General features: G+C 52.7%; 1 protein-coding gene across 1 annotated transcript; it reads right to left on the reverse strand.

Moving 5' to 3' along the window:
* Positions 1–15,696: 15,696 nt before the first annotated feature.
* Positions 15,697–17,337, reverse strand: HAND2 (heart and neural crest derivatives expressed 2). Its single transcript, XM_054633764.2, has 2 exons — positions 16,783–17,337; positions 15,697–15,807 (listed from the first exon to the last, which is right to left on the reverse strand). The coding sequence occupies exons 1-2, from the start codon at positions 17,335–17,337 to the stop codon at positions 15,709–15,711; spliced, it is 654 nt and encodes a 217-aa protein (XP_054489739.1). The 3' UTR covers positions 15,697–15,708.
* Positions 17,338–19,441: the final 2,104 nt, after the last annotated feature.

Here is a 19,441-nt window from a genome sequence, read left to right on the forward strand (position 1 = left end):
GGGGGGGAGGTAGGGGGAAATTTGAAAAAAAAAATCTTAAACCTCGGGGCCAAAAAAATAAGAACAGTGATGATGATAATAATGATAATGATTATTCTAACGATAATAATAATAATAATAATAATAATAATAATAATAATAATAATAATAATAATAATAATAATAATAATAATAGTTGCTTTCTCCTCGCCATAGAAGATAGCGGATGGCCAAGAGTTAGCTCCTGCTAACCTGCGCTCGCCCTGACCATGGCTGCCCGGGGGAGAGAAGGCAGCTGCAGGCTCCGCTGCTGCCGGCCTGCCTCCGTCGCCGCCCTGCCTTCCCGCTGGCCCAGCGCCGCCCCTCGGCTCGGGGATGGCGGGTCCCGGCGGTGGTACCGAGTGCGGGGCGGCGAAAGCCCCGCCAGGAAGGAGCCTCCAAGGGCTCCCCGGGAGGGAGCGGTGCGGGGCGAGCCGCTGGAGGGGAACCGAGCGTCGCACCGCTTACCTGGCTTAGGCAAAAGACACAGCAAGAAAAACCCTTCTCTGGGAAAAAATAAGTACAAATCTTCCTCAAGCACTCCCGGTGATGCATCACTTGGCCAGCGGAGGGGAAAGGCACCGGCCGCGGCTGTTCCGCCGAGCAGGGCGGGAGCGGCCGCAGCGTCTGGCTCGCTCAGCGGTTCCGAGAAACGCCGAGATAAAATGACAGGCTCTTTCTGTGGAGAAATCAATTTCTAAGCATCAGAGAGAGGTTTTAAACAAATAAACTTAAAAAAAAAAAAAGCCCCCCTCCGACCTGTGATTGAGAGACAGTTAAAAATAATTGCCCCTGTTAAGAGACAGGAGACCAGGTTACAGGGAAAACTACCTTCTTTCAAAGCCCGCTAATGGCCATACGATTCATTAGGTTACTTAATCCTAATAACCTTGCTAGCATCAGTCCCGGTGACCCAGCCCATTAAGCACCACCAGCGAAACCCTATAAAACAGGCAAGGGGAATGTCCAACATCTGAGCACATTTATTAGCATTATGTTCCTGAGATAACATGCCCCCGGCTCCCCTGCATGCTGCTGCGGGCAGGCTGGGGAAAGAGGGAGCTCTGTTTTCGGGAGGGCTGAGCGCAGGACCAGCGCTCCGTGAGGCGGATGGCTGGTCCCACCGTCACTGTCATTCACGGTCTCCCGTTCTCTCTGCTTTCCTCCCCTGGCCCCCGTCTCTCCAGCCAAACAATAGCTACATTTGTGGCGAGCATTTTTTCCGCCTGATTAAACCCAGGCCAACCAATGGCAGCCAGAACGAAACAAAACGCAGAGAGTAACATTTCGATCATAAACGGGAGTTAACAACTAAAAAAAAAAAAAAAAAAGGGGGTGGGGGTGAGGGACAAAAAGTCTCCCTTACACCTAAACGTGCCAGTGAGTCAGTGCCGTATCACCCTCCGTGAAGGAGCGGCTGAGGGGGAGAGAGGGAAAAGAGAAGTGAGGGAAGCAGCAAGGCCGGTTCCTCCCGTGCCTTCCAGAGCTGCAGACAAACCGGACGCCTCCCCGGCATCTCCCTGCCAGGGTGAGGTCTCTGTAATTTACGACACGCGAGTTGTGACGGTATTTGCCGCTGCTCGGAGCGCGGCTGCTCAGGGCGCAGGCACATGCAAGCGATTAGAGGAGCGAAGGGCTCTCTCTAGCCGGGGAGGGACCTCTCCCAGCGCGGCTGTCACCCCCTTCCTCCGGCCCTCTCGGGGCAGGCAGATCCACTCCGCTCCCGGCTTTGGGTGGCTCCCCGCGGCCGGAGTGAAACCCCTCCCAGGACCTGCAGAGGAGCAAACCATCTTCAGGCTTTGACTCTCTACAATCCCCCTGCCAACACTGTGCATTTTTCCTTTCCATTGCTGAAGAAGAACGTGCCCAGAGGCAGCGTTAAGAGGTGCCGGCCCGGGGTAACAAGGGCTCCCGGCGGACAGCGGTGCCAGGCTCCCGCCGCTGCCCACCCAGGCAGCAGGGAAGGGGCGGCGGCAGGAGCCGCCCGCTTGAGTCGAAGGTGATCAGGCAGCGTTCAGCCTCCACAAAGAGCTGACATGACCCCTCGCTATTTTTTGCAGTAGTTTTAACACTCTGGCAGAGACGAGAGCAAGGAAAGCGGCGGGGAGGGCACCGCTGGCCCTGCCGAGCGGCTCATTCCCGGTGCTGCCGAGGGTTTGCCGTGACGAGCCCTGCGGGCTCCCCGGGAGGAGTGACCGCCGCGCTCGCCGGGGTGCCGGGGCACGGGCGGCCGCGCCGCAGTGGGGCTGGGGCGAGGCGCGCCCCGAGCCCCGTCCCACACCTCCGCAACTGACCCCAGCGATCCTGCTGCCAAACGCTTGGCCTCTTTTTTAAAATTTGCTTGTTTTTCCTCAAGGGCTATTTTAAGTCATAAAATGTTGGTCTGGCTTGGAACTTGTCATAACAGGAGCCTGCTTTATTTATTGGGTTATTTATTTCTTTTACCAGCAACAATATCCCGAACACAGGCCGGTTGAAAGAAGGAGTTTCCAAAAACAAGGGAGAAAATAGGGCGTGAGAGAGGGGAGCAGTGAGAGAGAGAGGAGAGAAGGGAGGGAAGAGAGGGAGAGGGTGGGAGAGCAAGACAGAGAAAAAGCAAGAGATAAAGAGGGAAATCTAGAAGATAGCAAGAAGGAGGAGAGAAGCAAGAAGTGGAAAGAAAGCAAGAGAAAGCAAGAACGCAATCAAGAAAGAATGAAGGAAAGAATGAAGGAAAGAAAGGGAGAAAGAAAGAGAGAAAGAGAGAAAGAGAAAGAAAGAGAAAGAGAGAAAGAAAGAGATAAAGAGAGAAAGAAAGAGAGAAAGGAAGAGAGAAAGAGAGAGAAAGAGAGAGAGAAAGAGGGAAAGAAAGAGAGAGAGAGAGAGAGAGAGAAAGAAAGAAAGAAAGAAAGAAAGAAAGAAAGAAAGAAAGAAAGAAAGAAAGAAAGAAAGAAAGAAAGAAAGAAAGAAAGAAAGAAAGAAAGAAAGAAAGAAAGAAAGAAAGAAAGAAAGAAACCCACACATGCCAGCTTTTCAAAATTAAAACAAGAAGCCCCGAAGTATTCATTTTGGTATTAATATTATTTAACATTAAAAACTCCGGGAACTTCAAACAAACTTCTTGCAGGGAAAAGAAAGAGAAAAGAACTATTCTCTGGAAACCATTTGTTCACAGCTCGAACTGTGCCGTTTTGGCTTAGAAACAAAACTCGAGACGCCCAACCCTGTCCCTCCTCCCCCCCAGCATATATCTTTTCAGCACACATTTTAAAATAAATATCCTTACGAGTCTTTCCAAAATGCCTCCTTGTTATGAATTGATAGGATACAACACACCCCAGCTGTGTGCCTGGGAGTTGGGATTTAGCCCTTTAAATGCCAGGACAACATCTGGGGGCGAGAGAATTACGGCGGCTTCGCCCCCTCCACTGGGTGCCGCCGGCGGGGGGTGAGGGGGCTCAGCGGGCACCCCCGGGTGCCACGGCAGCCCCGCGGAGCAGCAGCCGGACACTGGGTGCTCTGGGTGCTCTGGGTGCAGAGAGCCCCGGGAGAGAGCCCCCAAATAGGCAAAGGAGAAAATGGTACTTTTTCTGACTCTCCCCGCAAGCTCTTTTAATTTTACCATGCTTTTCATCCTACATACTGCAGCATATTCAGTATCTAGTTTGCATAGAATGTTAATAAAATAGCGGAAAGGTTGTCAGGGATCTCCTCGGAGGCGTCCTGCTTGAGAAACAGGGGCCGAACAGGCGCGTTTTTCATCCCAACATAAAATTAGTTCAACCTCGAAGGTATTTTCATGGACGTTTACTTAATAAAGTTTTCCTGTAGCTATTTTGTCCCAGAAGAGTGCTTATCATTAAAAAAAAAAAAAAAAAAAAAAAAAGTCGCAGGAAGAATTTACAGTGTGATCTTCTGTTTTGGGGATTGCAACAGGTGTCAGAGCTCTCTTCGGGGAGAAGGAAATATATTTATATATATACATTAATCTACATATATATGTATATACACACACACACGTGTGTGCAGACCGTTAAATAAAATGACCGCTTTTCTTTAAACAAACAACCAAAAAAGCAAAAGAAAAATGTTACCGTTTAAAAGACCTTCTGTGCTTATGCATCTTACGCTCAAAATATATTATATGATCTTATCATGTTTCAATCTCTATTTTCTTGTCGATTTTAATGAGATGCTGTAGTGGGAAGCATCGCTACCCATCTTTAATAAGATGTACACTTTTAATCTTATGTTTGGGTACGTCTTCTTAGGGTTGGACAAGTAAAAAATACCTTTGTTTTCAGAAATAAGAAAGGCACGCGAGTAATGGCAGTGCGAATGACGAAAGACTATGGACATATATTACAATTATGGGCCATCACAATTAAAAAAGTATGATGAAGCACATGTTTGAGGTGATCTACCTGTAGAAAATGAGTTACAATTAGTTACTGTCTCTTCTCGCCTCCCTGTGTCCAGCACGATATTACCTTCTCTCCACCAAGAGCGGGGAGAAAAATTAATTTTAAAAAACCCCGAACTCGTTGTCCTTCGGGGAGCACAATTTCTAACAGCTGTTTTACAGAGGAGGAGCCAGTGACCAAAAAAACCCTGAGGAGTGAGCCTTTAACCCAAGGTGATGCACAGCTTTTTAACCCATGCTCTCACATATATGTTTATGTCCACATATTCCTACAGCTAGTGCCAAATGCACCAGCAGCGCCTTACTCTGGGAGAGGGAGTGCATACAAAATCCTCGCAGATCTAGTGATTTGAGGTTGCCGCTTGTTTTGGGGAAGCTTAAAAACCTTGTGTGGGGATAATTTTTCCATTCCTTTAGCACCGCCCGCTCGGCAGCGCAGACGCCCGCCGCGCCAGGTACGGGCAGGGCAGAGGGAAGGGGCTCGGAGGCGGGCAGCCCCGGGACCCCCGGCCACCGCCTCCTCCCGCCGGCGGATGTGCGTGGGATGTGCCCGAGGGACCCCGCCAGGGCACCGTCCGGCACTCCCGACACTGGGAAGGGGCGCGCCCCGCCTGCAGGAGCCTGCGCTCCAAACCACGGGATTGTCTCCCCTCCCTTTTACCCCGGCACTCGCACCACAGCCAAGCCAGAACCGGTTTCCTGAAAGCAAACTGCCTTCTGCAGAGCCCTTGAAATGCCAGCCCGGCCCCGGGATGCAGTGCACACGAGGATGCTGTACGGAGGATGCCAAGGCAGCCCCGACCCGGAAAGTGCGGTGGATTCAGGGAGGGAGAGCAGTGCAATATTGAAAGCACTCGTAGCTGGCAGCTCACCGCAGTACCCACGGCAGGAGGGGCTTGGGCGCACACAGCGGGTCCCAGCCCCGGGGCTGCTGCCCGCGCCCACCGCACACGCCCCAGCCAGTGTGGCAGAGGAGCTCCGGCAACGGAGAGGCAGCCCTTTTTTTGTTATTGTTTTTTTCTTTTACTTTTTTTTGTAATTTCCCCAGAAAGGGAGGAATTCACACGCAGGAAACGACAGCAGGGGAAAGAGAGGGTTCCCTGCCCTTGCGCTCGCCCAGCCACGGCAGCTCCCCGAGCCCGCCTGCACCTCCCCGAGGATGGGTGTGCTTCGTGCCCTTGTCGCGCAGGGAAACTCAGGCCATCCTGCGAACGACGTGTTGCCTAAATAAAGATAAAACGTGCTATACATCACAGGCTTTCCCGGTTATTCTCAATGACTTGTCGATTCCTCCCCCCTCCCCATCCATCCCCCTAGCCCCCGCCACACGTGCAATGATAGAAAATGGTTTTAAATGGCGAAGGGTCACGTAGAGCCATCCTGATCGTTTAGCAAAAATAACAGAGCTATTATAGAGCTGAAGGAAGGAGCCAGGGAGTTCACCCACACGTGCTTCAGTACTGTGCCTCGACTGAACGCACACGCATAGGCAAATGTATGTGTGTGTGTGTATATATATCTATATTTATATACATATATTTACATGCATACATATATTTGTGTATATATTTATATACAGGGGCACCGTCCCGTGTGACCCTCAGGACTCTCTCATTAGGCCGTAAATACGTGCACAGATGACAGTGAGCGCTCCTGTAGGGATGGGAGGAGGGGACGCGGAAGGGTTGCTTGCGTCTTTGGGATGGAAACGCACATAAAGGCTTTTATGAGAGCTTGGGAGACAGCAGTTGCTCACTAACCTACTTTTCTCTCTCTCTCTTTTTTTTTTTTCATCTCTATTGCCGAAAACTGGAAATAATTAAATTCTTTAAAGGTTTACTTTCGAAACCGTCGCCGGAGTAAACTATGATTCAGGTGTAAATAATTACCAAAGTCATGAAAGCAGCAACTGCTACATGTGGTTTATTCATTGCTTGCCTTTTTTTCGTTTTGGTTCTTTTTTTTTTTAGTCGTTTGATCATTTTCATCCCTAACTGTCTGCCAAATTCACATATTTGTAATTTACTAAACTTTATCGTTCCTACCAGGATAGGGATGTTGTACATTAGTTTCCAGACCCGTCCTGCCCTGCTCCGGTGAAGGAGCTTGGCTGGATGCTCCTCAAGAAGGGATAACGCTATTACCCCGGTTTTAGAACTGAATAAAAGATGCTTCCCCTTTCATAAACGCTACCAGACCCACTCGATTTTAGGCTCCCGAGAAGAAATGAATTATTAAAGGAAAGAAATTGTTTAAACACAATAGCTACTTGGCTAAATGAAAGCAATCCCTGGGGCAAGACTAGCAGGGTTTGGCCAGAAAGCACAATAATATTAAGTATCCGTTAAACGAAAATCTTAGAGAAATAGGACAGACTTGGACATATAATACACAGCATATAAACAAAAGCTCAGGATTTACATCATGCCTGTTTTCTTCAGCCTGCTCCTACTTTTTTTTTTTTCTTTTGCCTACACTACAACTTCAACCCATTTGACTCTTCAAAAAAGCCGTGGTGGAGAAAAGGCAGGAAACCGATTTTTTTTTCTTGCCCGTGTCTTATTTTGAAAAGTAAATTTTGCATAGTTACCCACCACTTGAACATGTTCTGGTGTTGTAAAAGTGTTTTTTATCAGGCTGTAAATTACTGCCACTCTGACAGAGCAGCCGGAAATGTAAATCACACCGTAGAACTGAAGTTATGAAAAAGTTTGTTCCCTTTTCCATGTCCCAAGGAAGATCTCGGGGCTGCTGGATTGGGAAGGGAGAGGAAAGGCTTGTTTACTATTTTCCTTCTTCACCAAACTGTTGGCTCCACGGTGCCTGGGACTTTGATGAGAAAGAATGGACAATGTGCAGAGTCCCTTCCTATGACACCCAGGCCACCGCCACTTGGGAGGTCCTTTGGCCTAATGCAGCCACAGCTAACTGCTCCCAACAGGAGGCTCTGTGGATCAGGCAGGGTCACAATTATACTTCTGCTAAAGGCAAGAGTTGATTTAAAAAAAAAAAAAAAAAAAAAAAAAGACAAAAGGGAAGCGGGCGGGGGGAGGGGGTGTGCGAGCGGTTGAATTAAAGCCTTTCAATTCATTTGGGGAAGGAAGGACCGAGAGCGGGGTTAGCTGAAACCGTTTCCAACAGGCATGAACGAAATGAGGTTGCTTCCATCCAGAGGGAAATTAGGGGGAATTAGGTCCGGGGCGCTCCGCAAGGGGTTACTCCCACCCCAGGGCTGCCACACCAAAATCGCCCATCGGGAGCAGTGGGCCTTCCCCGCGATTCTGAGAAGGGTTTTGAGGGCTCGTTCACGGACAGGAGTTCTCCCTGGTGCCATGTATTGCACGGGCATTGCTTCTCTAAGGTAGGGAGGAGAGAGCTACACGACCACGGTCCACAACGAGCCCTCAAGCGCTGACCCATTTGCACGGAGGGGGAGAAGAACTCCAGCAGACGCTGCAGCCGATTGCCTCTGATTTGGGCACTCGGGTGACATCAATATTTTAAGGAAGTGGGAGAACAGGAATATTGCAATTTATTATAACTCTCGGAGAGACAGAGCTGTTAAAACACGAGCCTCTTGCATTTAAGAAGTGAAAAAAAGCGGGGAGGAGGGAAGAGGGGGGGGGATGTCCCGACCTCCGTCGCTTACCGGGACACCGGCTGCCGGCCCCTGTGGATTCGCAGCTGGCTCCTGGCTCCTGGCAAGCCGGCCGGGTGTGCTCCCAGCGCCCGCCGGCCAGCCTTCCCCCACTCCTCCGGCTCTTCCTCCGGTCCCCCGTTCAAAGTCCCCAAAGTCACGCCCGGTAGCCCGAGTCCCGCCGGGTCCCGGCTGCTGCCTCCCGCCGCGGCGGGCGGGACACGGCCAGGGGTCTTGCCTTGTTCCCCCATTGCCACCCCATCCCCGCGGCTGGGACGAGGGGACTCCTCAGCCACGCAGCTTCGGGAAACTCCTTCCAGGCAGCGAGATCCGACCGGGGGAGGAGGGACCGGCCCCGGGGATCGCCTCGGCCGCCGGCCCCGCTCCCGCCGCCCCCGCTTACCTGGACGGCGGTCCCCGGGCTCGGCGACGGGCTCTCAGCAGGACGGCGGTGAGAGGGGACTCCTCGGCCCCCCGGGTGCACAAGGGCCCGGTCATGGCCCCCCGCGCACCCCAGAGAGATCCGGCGGGAGGAAGAGAGAGGGAGGAGAGAGGAAAAGCCTTTTCTTCCCCCTTTCTCTCCCGTTTGAGCCGAAGTGACCCGCAGTATCTGGAGAAGGTTTTTGAAGACGTTTGGGAGGGAGAGAGAGAGTTTTCTGCTGAGAAACTCAATCTGCCATACAGTAGCGACGGCATCTGGGATCTGTCACTGCTGACAGCACCACAGGGCACAGACATGATCTTCCGCACAACACTGCAACTCCCCAAAATACCCTCCTCGCTCCCAAGGTATCTGCCGGGTTGCATCGCGCTCCTTTGCCAAAAGGGGGAAAGCAACCTGAGCCCCCGCAAACAAATACACCGAGGGGAAGGCGAGAGAGAGCAACCCTGTCTCCCCCTTCCTCTTCGCGATGCTGAGCACTCGGCCGCCGAGGACGCAAGGCGAGAGACGATGTCATGCTCGGAGGGCGCAAAGGCCATAAATGTAGGCTCTCGCGACGCTAGATTCCCGGGAATGACTTTAATGAATAATTTCGGAGACAGTTACGGCTTTAGGTAATTACTGCGCGGCTCTATGAAAACCAGATTTGGGAGAGAGGCAGTCAAGGCCGAGCCGTGCGCTTCGGCTCGCCCCTGCCAGACCGCTCCAGACGCCACCTCCCTCCCCCCATCGCCGCCCGACCCCCGGGCGTCCCCGGCCTCCCGCGCCCCCCCAGCCGCCGGGGTCCTGCTGCGGGCAGCGCTGACAGCAACGCTGCCAAGGCTACAGGCTTGTGGGGGGAGCACCTAATTTATTTATTTATTTTTTTAAATCTCTTCCGCCTCCTGTATTTTCTGGCAGGACATTTCATTGTCTTTTAGGCCAGTTTTAGAAAACTTCTCTGGGTTTTCACATGTATTTATCTTTTTTAAGAAGTTCATTATAAGCAGCTGTTGCAGCCCATAGCCACATACGGCATGCGAATAGAGACCCCTATAGGAGAGTCGGCCTCTCTATTACCCCCACATGTTCGCTCAATAGACGAGACCGGCGAAAACATCCTACTGCTCCGCATTAAAATAGAATTGTACATTTTTCTACCGAATCCTTTGGGCAACGGAGGGGCTTGTTTCTGCTTTGAACAGCCTCCACGGTTAGCAGCTGAAGGGCTCCGGGATGCGGGCCCGCTGATCCCCATTGTTCCGCTCACACATCGCTGCTGTTCCCAGAAGGCCGCTCCGGGGCAGCCGCCCCTCGCCCCAGCCGCAGAGCCCCGCGCCTCGCCCGGGCGGGATCCGCACGGCCTCTCCCGGCGGGGAGACGGCTCCTGCCTCGGGACAGGGATCTGACTCCCCGGGGAGAGGTGCCGAGACGACAGCCCCAGCCCTGCCGCAGAGCCGCCACCAGTCAGAGGTCTCCCACAGAGGGAGAAATAGGATTTTGCTGTGGGTTTTTTTGTTTGTTTGTTTGGGTTTTGTTTTTGTTTTGGGTTTGTTTTTTTTTTTTTTTTTGGGGGGGGGGCGGGGGTTTGTTATATTTTTTTGTTTGTTTTGTTTTTTTCCCTTTACTTCAACAGCATTTTAAAAATTCACTTACTCCCGCCTGACTCCCTGGGCCGGCGGCTGTGGTGGGAAGCCGAGCTCACAGCATACCGTTTGCACTGATTCAGAAAGGAAATGTTCCTTTTCCTTTCGAGATTACAGATAGACACAGAGGAGCGTTGCGGTATCTTAGGGGGTTTATTTTATTTTATTCTGCTGGAACAAAGAAATGGAAGTATTTTTAAATTTATTTTTAGGGTCACATGGGGCTTTGTTTTTCTTTTCTCCCTCCTCCTGGCAAGCGTATTTTACCGCGAGAATTTAATCCTTCAGATAAATTGTCTAGCATTATCTTTTTCCTCTGGAGACGAGATCAACTGCTTTCTCATCCACCCCCCCGCCCGTCCTTCCTGCTAGTAGCACTGATTGTAATGTACAGCTGGACAAGTGTCAGCCGTCCAAGACTGCGGACAGCCAGTGGAGGCTTAAGTTACATTTATTCAGTTATTATTTTTTTTATCTCCTCGGGGGGGAAAAAATAGAGTGATACGAAACATTAAAAAAAAATCGTAAAATAAAAAGTTTGTCAAAATAAGCGCATCAAACGTGGTTTTGTGTCCCGCTGAGCCAAGGCTGGCTGTTCAGCGCGACCGTCAGCCAGCCCCCGCTCTCAATTAGAGGCGATTCATTAGGATTTAATAGCAGGTGCAAAGCCATCTCCCTGCCAGCAGCACTGCCGCTTGGGTAGGGAACGTCTCGTTTCACAGCAGCCTCCAGCTCTCCCGGCTCGTCCTAAACCTGACCACCACTTTGGACAGCGGGGTGTCGGCGCGCCTGAGGCTGCCCGCGCGTAAGCGCTGCACTTTGTTTGGCTAATTTCTCCCTGCCAAGACACAAGGTGGAAATCTGCCTGGCTCGATATTTATTTTGGAAGACAGCGCCGTGAGCGAATGCGCTGGGAGAAATCGGGCTGAGATAAAGCAAGCGCTGGGCCGGGGGCTGGGGGCAGCGGGATGGATGGGGAGCAACCCGCCCGCGGAATGCACCGCTTTTGCTTTCTCGAGCTCCCAAACAGGCAAATAAACAAACAACCTCGGCAGCAAACTCAAAGGAGTCGGAGCCTTCGGGGTTCAGAACCGGGCTGTACCGAGGAGCTTCGGGGCTGGGGTGCCGCGTCCCACTGCACCCGCATCCCAGCTGGCGGCCGCGGCCGGGCCGGGCTTGGAAAGCGTCGCCGTGATTACACCCAAGTGGAGAGCAGGATGGCTCCGAGCCGTCTGATCTGACGTCAACATGTCTCTAGCTCCTCGCTGCAAGATAGAGGGAGCAGAGCCGGGGGAGGGACGGCTCTAATCATTCCCAGATGTCTCTAATAGCAGATATAAAGACTTATATAGTGTCTGAGAATAAATTTGTAATCAATGCTCTAAAATCGCATCATCAAAGCAATGGTATTTCTAGAGGAAAACGGGGTTGGGGGGAGGGAAAACTGAGGAAGAGGAAGACACACATCACGCTGGTTTGGAAGGAGGCAGGCACTGGGAACCTCAGAAATCCGCCGGCCTCGCGCATCACTCGGCTTTGCTAAAATTTATGTGAATATATAATTCAGATAACAACTCTGCTTTACTCTCCATTGTATGTGACAAGTTGAAACAGCTGAACAGTAATTGGCCAATTAGAAATAGAAAAGGTGGGAGCTGGTTTGCAAAGGCATATATTTCATGGACCGCAGGAAAAAACAATCCCAAATTAAAAATATATTAAACATTGATAAGCCCTTCGTTACAGCAGAGGGGATTATGTCCGTAGGCGTGCAAAATGCGTTTCCTTCCCATCGCTACTTGGAGATTTCTTCTGGGGGTATTTGTGAGTCGCTGGGAGAGTACGTGTGAAAAAGGAGGATTAAGGTTAGTTTTCCAAGCGCAAAAGGAGGATATTTTGCTTAGAGGTTTCACTATTAACCTTTTCTCCCCACCTCCCTGCCCACCTTTCAAGTTCATGCTGTCTCCATGGCATCACCCAGTCCTGTTTATGTCCCGCATATGGCCCAGCGCTCGCTCTGGGGGTGTCTGGCTTGGCCGAGAGGCCCCGCTGCACCTCTTTGACAACGATATCAAATGAGAAATAATTATTGCAATAATTTTTTGAGGCAAAGAAGAGCTCCTGGGAATCACGGGGGAGAGGGGAGTATGTGTGGAAAAAAAATCCCCAGACCACAAAAGTAAGCAAAACGAAGAAAAAAAGAGCCTCACCACATTTTTTTCTCTTTTGCTTGCCGGAGTGCAGGCATGGCATACACATCCGATAGCAACGAGGTCCCGCATGTTGCAGAGTCCCCCAAAACTCGGTACTGCCAGCGCCTGATAGGCTCGCTGCCAGCAGCGGAGCACAGAGCCGGCCCCTCGCTGCGTCCCCGCTTTCCAAAATCCCGACGAGCTCTAAAAATCCACGCTGCTGTCTGCCTCGGGGCCCCCAGGGGACACGCAGCCGCTGGGGAGGTCCCTGCCATCCTGCGAGGGGGTGACGGGGCTGTTTCGGGGCTGTTTGGGGCCCGCACCCCGGGGAAGCGAGGGGCCGCTCCCTGGCAGGGAGGGGAGGCGGGACGTCACTCGGGGCAGTTTGGTCGCTCTTCCTTTTCAAGGGGAGAAAAAAATTAAAATGCTGTATTCTCTTGAAAGATAGCAGAGGCCCTCGCTCCCTTAGCCGTGAAACGAGGCTACAAGCCTAAAGCACGGATCCGCGAGTCAATCTGAGGGGACAGGGCTTCAGCGACCCGGCTGCTCTCCACCCTGCCCTCCCCTCTCTTCCTCCCTGCACCCACAGAGAAAAGTTGTAGGGTGGGAAAGGCTGCTATCCCTCCTCTTACGTGCCTCTTACCTCGGTAAAAGCTCCCAAAAATGTTTTGGCCCCGAGGAATTACCGGACAGATCGGCGGGATGCCGATGCCCCCGGGTGCGGGCAGGATGCGGAGCGCAGCTCTCCGCTGTTATCAGGCCTCGGCTCCGCCGGCGGAGAGCTGAGGCCAGGGCACTGACATTTCCATCTACCATCAATTTACCTTCTGCTTCCCCATTTAGCTTTTAACGTCAAAACCTACATTTTTGTCGGCTCCGGTCTGTCTAGGGCTCCTGTGATTTAGCTGCGGGAATGGCTGCTCCTGAGAATATAGCAACATCCTCGTTAGCAAGTAATTAAAAGAGATCCTCCTTAGCGGATTCAGAGGGACTCCCGGTTCTGATAAACTGGCGTTACAAAACCGTAAAATTATTAATGTGGAAATATTGGACTGGCGATTTCTCTCCAATTCGGAGATTGGATATCGGAGCCGCCCGCCGGCCCTACCGCGCATCCCCCGGGGGAGCTGCAACCCGCTGACTTTGTCGAGGGAAGACACAGTATTTGCAGAGAGGCTGCCCATGGGGTGCCCCACCGCAGCATTCACAGCCACCCCTCACCCCTTTTATTTTTTCCTGTGCCGCTACAAAAAACCAAAAAAACAACAACAACAACAAAAAAACCCAAACCAAAACAAAACAAAAAACCCAAAAAACCCAACCAAACAAAACCAAACCAAACCAAACAAAAAAAAAATATTTGAGCAGAGATTGAGCAGGGAACTCAGAGTTGCAAGAAGCTTCAGTTCATCAGCTGGGCAACTAATAGGCAAGGAAAAGCAAACAAGGGGGCAGATTCTTCTCTCCAAGTGTTATAAACAGAGGCAAGTGTCTGTAAACACAGACCCACGGCGGATAGCAGAGCCGGGCTGCCTGACCCGACGGGAGGGAGGGCACATCACTTTTGTCTGGTTGTTGTAACCCCGCAACCTCCCCACTGTCAGCAGGGGCGGCGAAACGGCGCAGGGGCTCCCTTATCTTTTTATGGGCAATTGCACATCTACCTACGCTTACTGCTGGGTCTGGTTGGGAACCACTTCCTTAGGCGCGGTGGCACGGGAAGGCCGGCAGGTATGCAGCCCTGGACCTGGAGAGAGACCCAGCTTGGTTTAAGTAGAGGTGATTTACGTAAAACTTTAAAATACGAGCCCTAATTTTATTATGGAAAAGGTGGAAAACATTGCCCTTAATCAGGAATGGACAAAAAACACCTAGACCAGCTTCCTTTAGTGAAAACCATTCATTTTTTCCTTGCGTGCCTACGATACAGAAGGATGCCGTGCATTTCCCAGCATTGAACTCTGCAGCTCGCCCTGGTACTGGGGAGCAGAAAAGTCACCAGACTGGCACCGGGATCCTTGTAAAGGAGTCGATAGACAGGGAGAAATATTTAAGGGAAGAAAGATCCTGTTGGTGAAGCAATGAACGTACTAAAAAGAGACAGAGCATGGGCTGCTGCAGTTTGCAGCTGGATGAAAAAGGTTAGAAATAATTATACTCGCTGTGGCGTACTGGAAACGCGCAACCCAGGAGAGTTTTAGGAACCACAAAGTTAATATTAAGTTCATCGTAACTCGTTGTAAATCTTACCTATTCCCTACAGCACACCCTCCCCACCTCCCCCCCAGACCCCCGCAAATCCCTTGCCTTGTTCGCTCTTTCTTCCTTGACGTAAAATTACCTGCTACATAACCACTCCGAGCACAGCCCGCCAGCCTCCCTGGCCTGCCTCCGGCCCCTCTCCGGGAAGCCGCCCCCGCTCCGCGCCCGCGCCTGGCACCGCGGCCGCCCGCGCTCCGCGGCACGGAAACCGCGCGGCTCTGCCGCTCCCGGCCCGCCCGGCGTTTGCACCCTTGTCCATTTCCCGTTCCCAGTAGGTCTCCTGCATGGAGAACACCACCACAAGGAATTCCTATTCAGATGAACTGCCGGGTTCTGTTCAACACTCACGGGGCTGAGAGATCCCTCCCTCTACCCCTCCGTTCATTCAGTCACTTGCTTAAAAATAAAATTAGGAGCCATCTTTATAATTTAGTTTACTTCCGAATATTTTAAATATTATGAAAAAAAAAGCCATAAACAACGCTGTTATTCAAAACATTTTGAGGTATAAAACATAAAAAGATTTGGATTTTCTTTTTTTTCTTTTTTCTTTTTTTTTTCTTTTGTTTTGTAAAAAACACACACAGTGGTTTATTGAGTACTTACAACGTTTACACCTTCAATATTAATTAGATTCCACTTTTTCCCTTACGGACGGAAGTGCACATAACCAATAACTGTTGAAAACATCTTCAAATACTGAACGACCACAACAAAATTACAACACTAAATACCGAGTCAATCGAAACATTGGTGCAACTGCTTCTGTTGAAATATAGCTTTATAATCCCATGAATATTTATATCCAAAAGGCCAAGTATTAAAGATACACTTCACATACACACTAATGCCAGGGAGGGATTTTTTTTTCCTTTTCTATGGTTCTGTTTTCCCCACGTGTTTTATACAGAGCAAATAACATTCACGAAACATTTAGAGACGTTACCCCTTACCAAGCTGGAGTTTCCTCTTCATATATGGAATGCTTTTTCCCTCTCCTTCAAATATCCACATTTTGGGGGGTTGGGGGAGAAATTGCACATAAATAAACTGGATTATTCCAAATACAAAGAGTCCTCAGAGAGCTCACTACCGAGACTAAGAGGACGGCTCCTCCAGTCCTGCCGTGCTCACTGCTTGAGCTCCAAAGCCCAGACATGCTGCGGCCAGCCAGTCCTCCCTTTGGTTTTCTTATCGTTGCTGCTAACTGTGCTTTTCAAGATTTCGTTCTGGGGAGACAGGATACGAGGGGAGAGAGAGAAACAGAAGGGGGAGATGAGAGAAAAAAAGGTTAGATATATTCCTCCCCTTTCTAGGTCGCATCTGCTCTGCTTCGAGATCGAAAACTACGAGGAGACCCGAGCTCATCGAGGCCTGCGGGCTTGGAGAGACATCACGGGGACCTCCACGGCACCTCGCCGCGGGAGAAGCCGCCGCCCGTGGCGGGACAATTCCCGCTCCGCGCCACCCCGCTGCTCTGCCGCGGCCGGAGCGCGGGGCTGGAGGCTGAGAAGCGCCAGCCATCCAAGGGGACTGAGGTAAGGCCTCCCCTAAACCATGCTCTCCCTGAGTGCGGGGAGAAGCCGGGCACCAGCACGTACCGGGGCAAAGCTTCGGACTTGCTGCCGGTAACACATGCGGGAATCAGTCACCCGCGAGCACGCCATGGGGCCTGCACGGAATTGGGCTTGCGCTGCCTGGCCTAAACCGGCTCTCCCGCTAAAAATCGAAAAAGCTGAAGCGCGGAGTGCAGGGGCAGGAAAGCCTCGCGCTGCGAACCTCGGACTTGCCGAAGGCCTAAAGCCGGGCTGGGCTTGGCAGGTAATCATGCCTCCGCATTTTCATTTAAGAGAGCAGAGACTTGCCTCCTGCGAGATCACGGCTTGGGATACGGGACAAGCAGCAGCCCGGGAATAACCTCCCTGGGGGCCCCTAATGCGGCAGCCTTTTCCCCGCGGCTGCTCTCAGCCTCCGGGTCGGATCCGGGGGCCGACGGCCGCTCGTGGCTGTGCACGGTCCCGCTTTTGGCCCGCAGCTACGGCCAGGGGCCGGTGGGACCGCGGTGTCCCCCATAGACATTCCCCGGCGGCTCTGCCCAGCGAGGAGCCGGGTGCGCTCGGATGAGGCGCCGGCTGGCGACCGAGCAGCCTCCCCTGCGCGGCTCCCCCGCCCCGTCCCGCCCCGAACCGCTCCGAAGCACTGACCAGCTCTTTCTTCCTCTTCTCTTCCTTCACGTCTGTCTTCTTGATCTCTGCCTTGAAAGCCTCCGCCTCCCCGTTCTGGTCGTCCTTCGCCAGCAGGTCCATGAGGTAGGCGATGTAGCTGGTGGCCAGACGGAGGGTTTTGATCTTGGAGAGCTTGGTGTCTGCGGGCACGTTGGGGATGCACTCCCTCAGCTCCGCGAAGGCGCTGTTGATGCTCTGAGTCCTGCGCCGCTCCTTGCGGTTCGCCGTGCCCCTGCGTTTCACCGGCCGGGGCCCCCCGAGCCCGGGCGGGCCGTTCCCGGGCGGCACCCCCCCGTAATGGGAGTGGTCCATGCCCGGCGCCCCGTTGGCGTACTCGGGGCTGTAGGACAGAGCCATGCTGTAGTCGGGGGGGGACATCTCCGGGTGGCTGCTGATGAGCCAGCCGTGGAAGTAGGGGTTCTCCTCGTGGCCACAGCGGGTGGCGGCGGCGGCAGCGGCGGCGGCGGCGGCAGCGAAAGGGTAGCCCTCATGGTGCACCACCGGGTGGTGGGGGAAGCCGCCCACTAGACTCATCCCCGCTCCCTAGAGCACCCCACCCCGCCCCCCCGGGCCCCAAAACAAAGGCTTCCCCTCCCCGCCCGCCCCCCACCCCCGTCGCAGCGGCGGGAGATGCTGCCCGCCGCTCACCCCTCAGCACTGCCCCGCTGCCCGCTGCCTCTCCATAGGGCGCTGCTGCAGAGTCCCCGCGGGTGCCCGAGCGATCCCCCCTCCCCGGGCGCCGCCGCCGCCGCTCATGCGTTGTGCCTCCACCTCCTCCTCCTCCTCGCCCGGGGCCGGGTCTTCGAGGAAGCGCGCACAGAAAAAAAAAAAAAAAAAAAAGAAAAAAAAAGAAAAAAGAAAGAACAAAACTACGGAGAGATGTCGACCAAAACAAAAATGGCTTGGCTTCCCAGCCTGGGATCTTCCTCGCCTGTTGCTTCCCTCCGCTCTCGCCAAGTCCGCCGCGGCCCGGCCGGCTGGTACTTACACGCGGCCCCCCTCCATGCGCCCCCGGCTCGGGGCGGGCGGCGCTGGCTCTGCCCTGCGCGGCGGCGGGGCCGTCAGTGCTGGGCGGGCGCTCGCATCTCTGCCCGCCGCGCCGCGCTGCTCAGCGCCCCGGCGCTCCTCGGGGCATCCGCGCCGCTCGGCCGGGCGCGGCGGCGGCGGGCGGCGGGCGGCGGCGGGGCTCGGCGCGGCGCGGGGCACTGGCAGGGCTCCCCGGCCCGATCTCCATGTACAGCTACATGTTTAGGGCCGCTCGGGTTAATATATGTCGTCAGAAGCGGCGGCCGCCAATGGCCGGGGCGGGGGCGGAGCCCGCCGCCCTCCGCAATAAAACTTTTTGATGTTCGCTCTGCTAATTGCCGAGCTCCTCTTTTAGGATTGGCTGCCCCTCCGCATCCCTAATGTAATTAAAACAAGGGGGGAAAAATTATCATGGAGGCAGAGGTTAATGCAAGTGTTTAGCAGATGCCTTACAGTAAAATCTGCATTAAAAAAAAAAAAAATTAAAAAACCCCAAACAACAAAACCCCCCTACAAACTCGTTAAAACTTAAATATCGGATAATCTCAAACCAGGTACAGTATGGATCCCAGAAGTTTATTGGCAAAAGTCTATGTGAATAGGCTCTGAGGTTGCTTTGGCACAGCGTTTTGTGCCGGTCCAGTAGAGGAACAAATTAAGGCGGCTCGGAGGGCACTTCATCGGTGCCCGGCTGCTGCAGGCATGCCCCAGCAGCGCTCCGGGTCCTGCCCGTATGGCTGGTTAATGCACACCACGAGATCACCAGTTTCCGTGGGGAGGGAGGCGAAGCGGCTCTGCCTCGCCTGTCACCCGCCTTGCGACCCGGCTCAGCACGGGCTGGCTCGGGCTGCGCTCCTCCGGGCTGACCGAGGCAGGGGAGCGCTCGGGGCTCGGACGGGGATGGCTTTGTAAGAATTGTTTTGAGACATTAACAATAAGTCCGACTCTAACTGATTCTTTTCCAGCTTACTGCCTGCCCTGTGCACCTCCACCAGCCCTCACCCGAGTGACTCAAAAATCGCCTGAAATCGGTCTCATGCTTCTTGAGCTGGTATGATCGGTAAGTAACCGAATATTTTTTACAGCATGTTCCGAGCTAATTTTCTAGCTTTTACTAAGAAATATATAAATATTTCTCGCATTCCTGCTTCTGCAATAAAAAAGACCAGCACCTGCGGAAAGCAGGTTTAGTTATCGAAAGTCAGTAGTTAAATGCTTACTTATCCAGGCCAAGGAGGAAATCTCCTGTAGCTATTTAGGTGCTTTGCTTTAGTAAGCTTGAAGATATTACAAAAGAAAAATGGATCTCAAGCTGTAACTCATGGATAACACGGAGGCGAGGTGCATTTGTTGTCATCCTCAAATGGAGCCGAGCATTACTAAATAGCTGCGAAATACCAAATACCCACTCTTATTTGTGCTGGCTGACGCCTGGGCTGGTTCGGCGTATATTGTAATGCAGTTCTACAATATAGGCAGTGTGGAAAACTGTGTCAACAGGAGCTGAGAGGTCATAAATTAAAGAAAGAGAAAAATAGAGATGGAGGAGTCTGCGAAAGAAGGTAGCAAGAACTGTGGTCCAATTTCTGCAGCAGCTTAACGCGCTCTCCGG

The sequence above is a fragment of the Agelaius phoeniceus genome, chromosome 4 (genome assembly GCF_051311805.1).
Source record: "Agelaius phoeniceus isolate bAgePho1 chromosome 4, bAgePho1.hap1, whole genome shotgun sequence".
Classification (NCBI taxonomy): Eukaryota; Metazoa; Chordata; class Aves; order Passeriformes; family Icteridae; genus Agelaius; species Agelaius phoeniceus.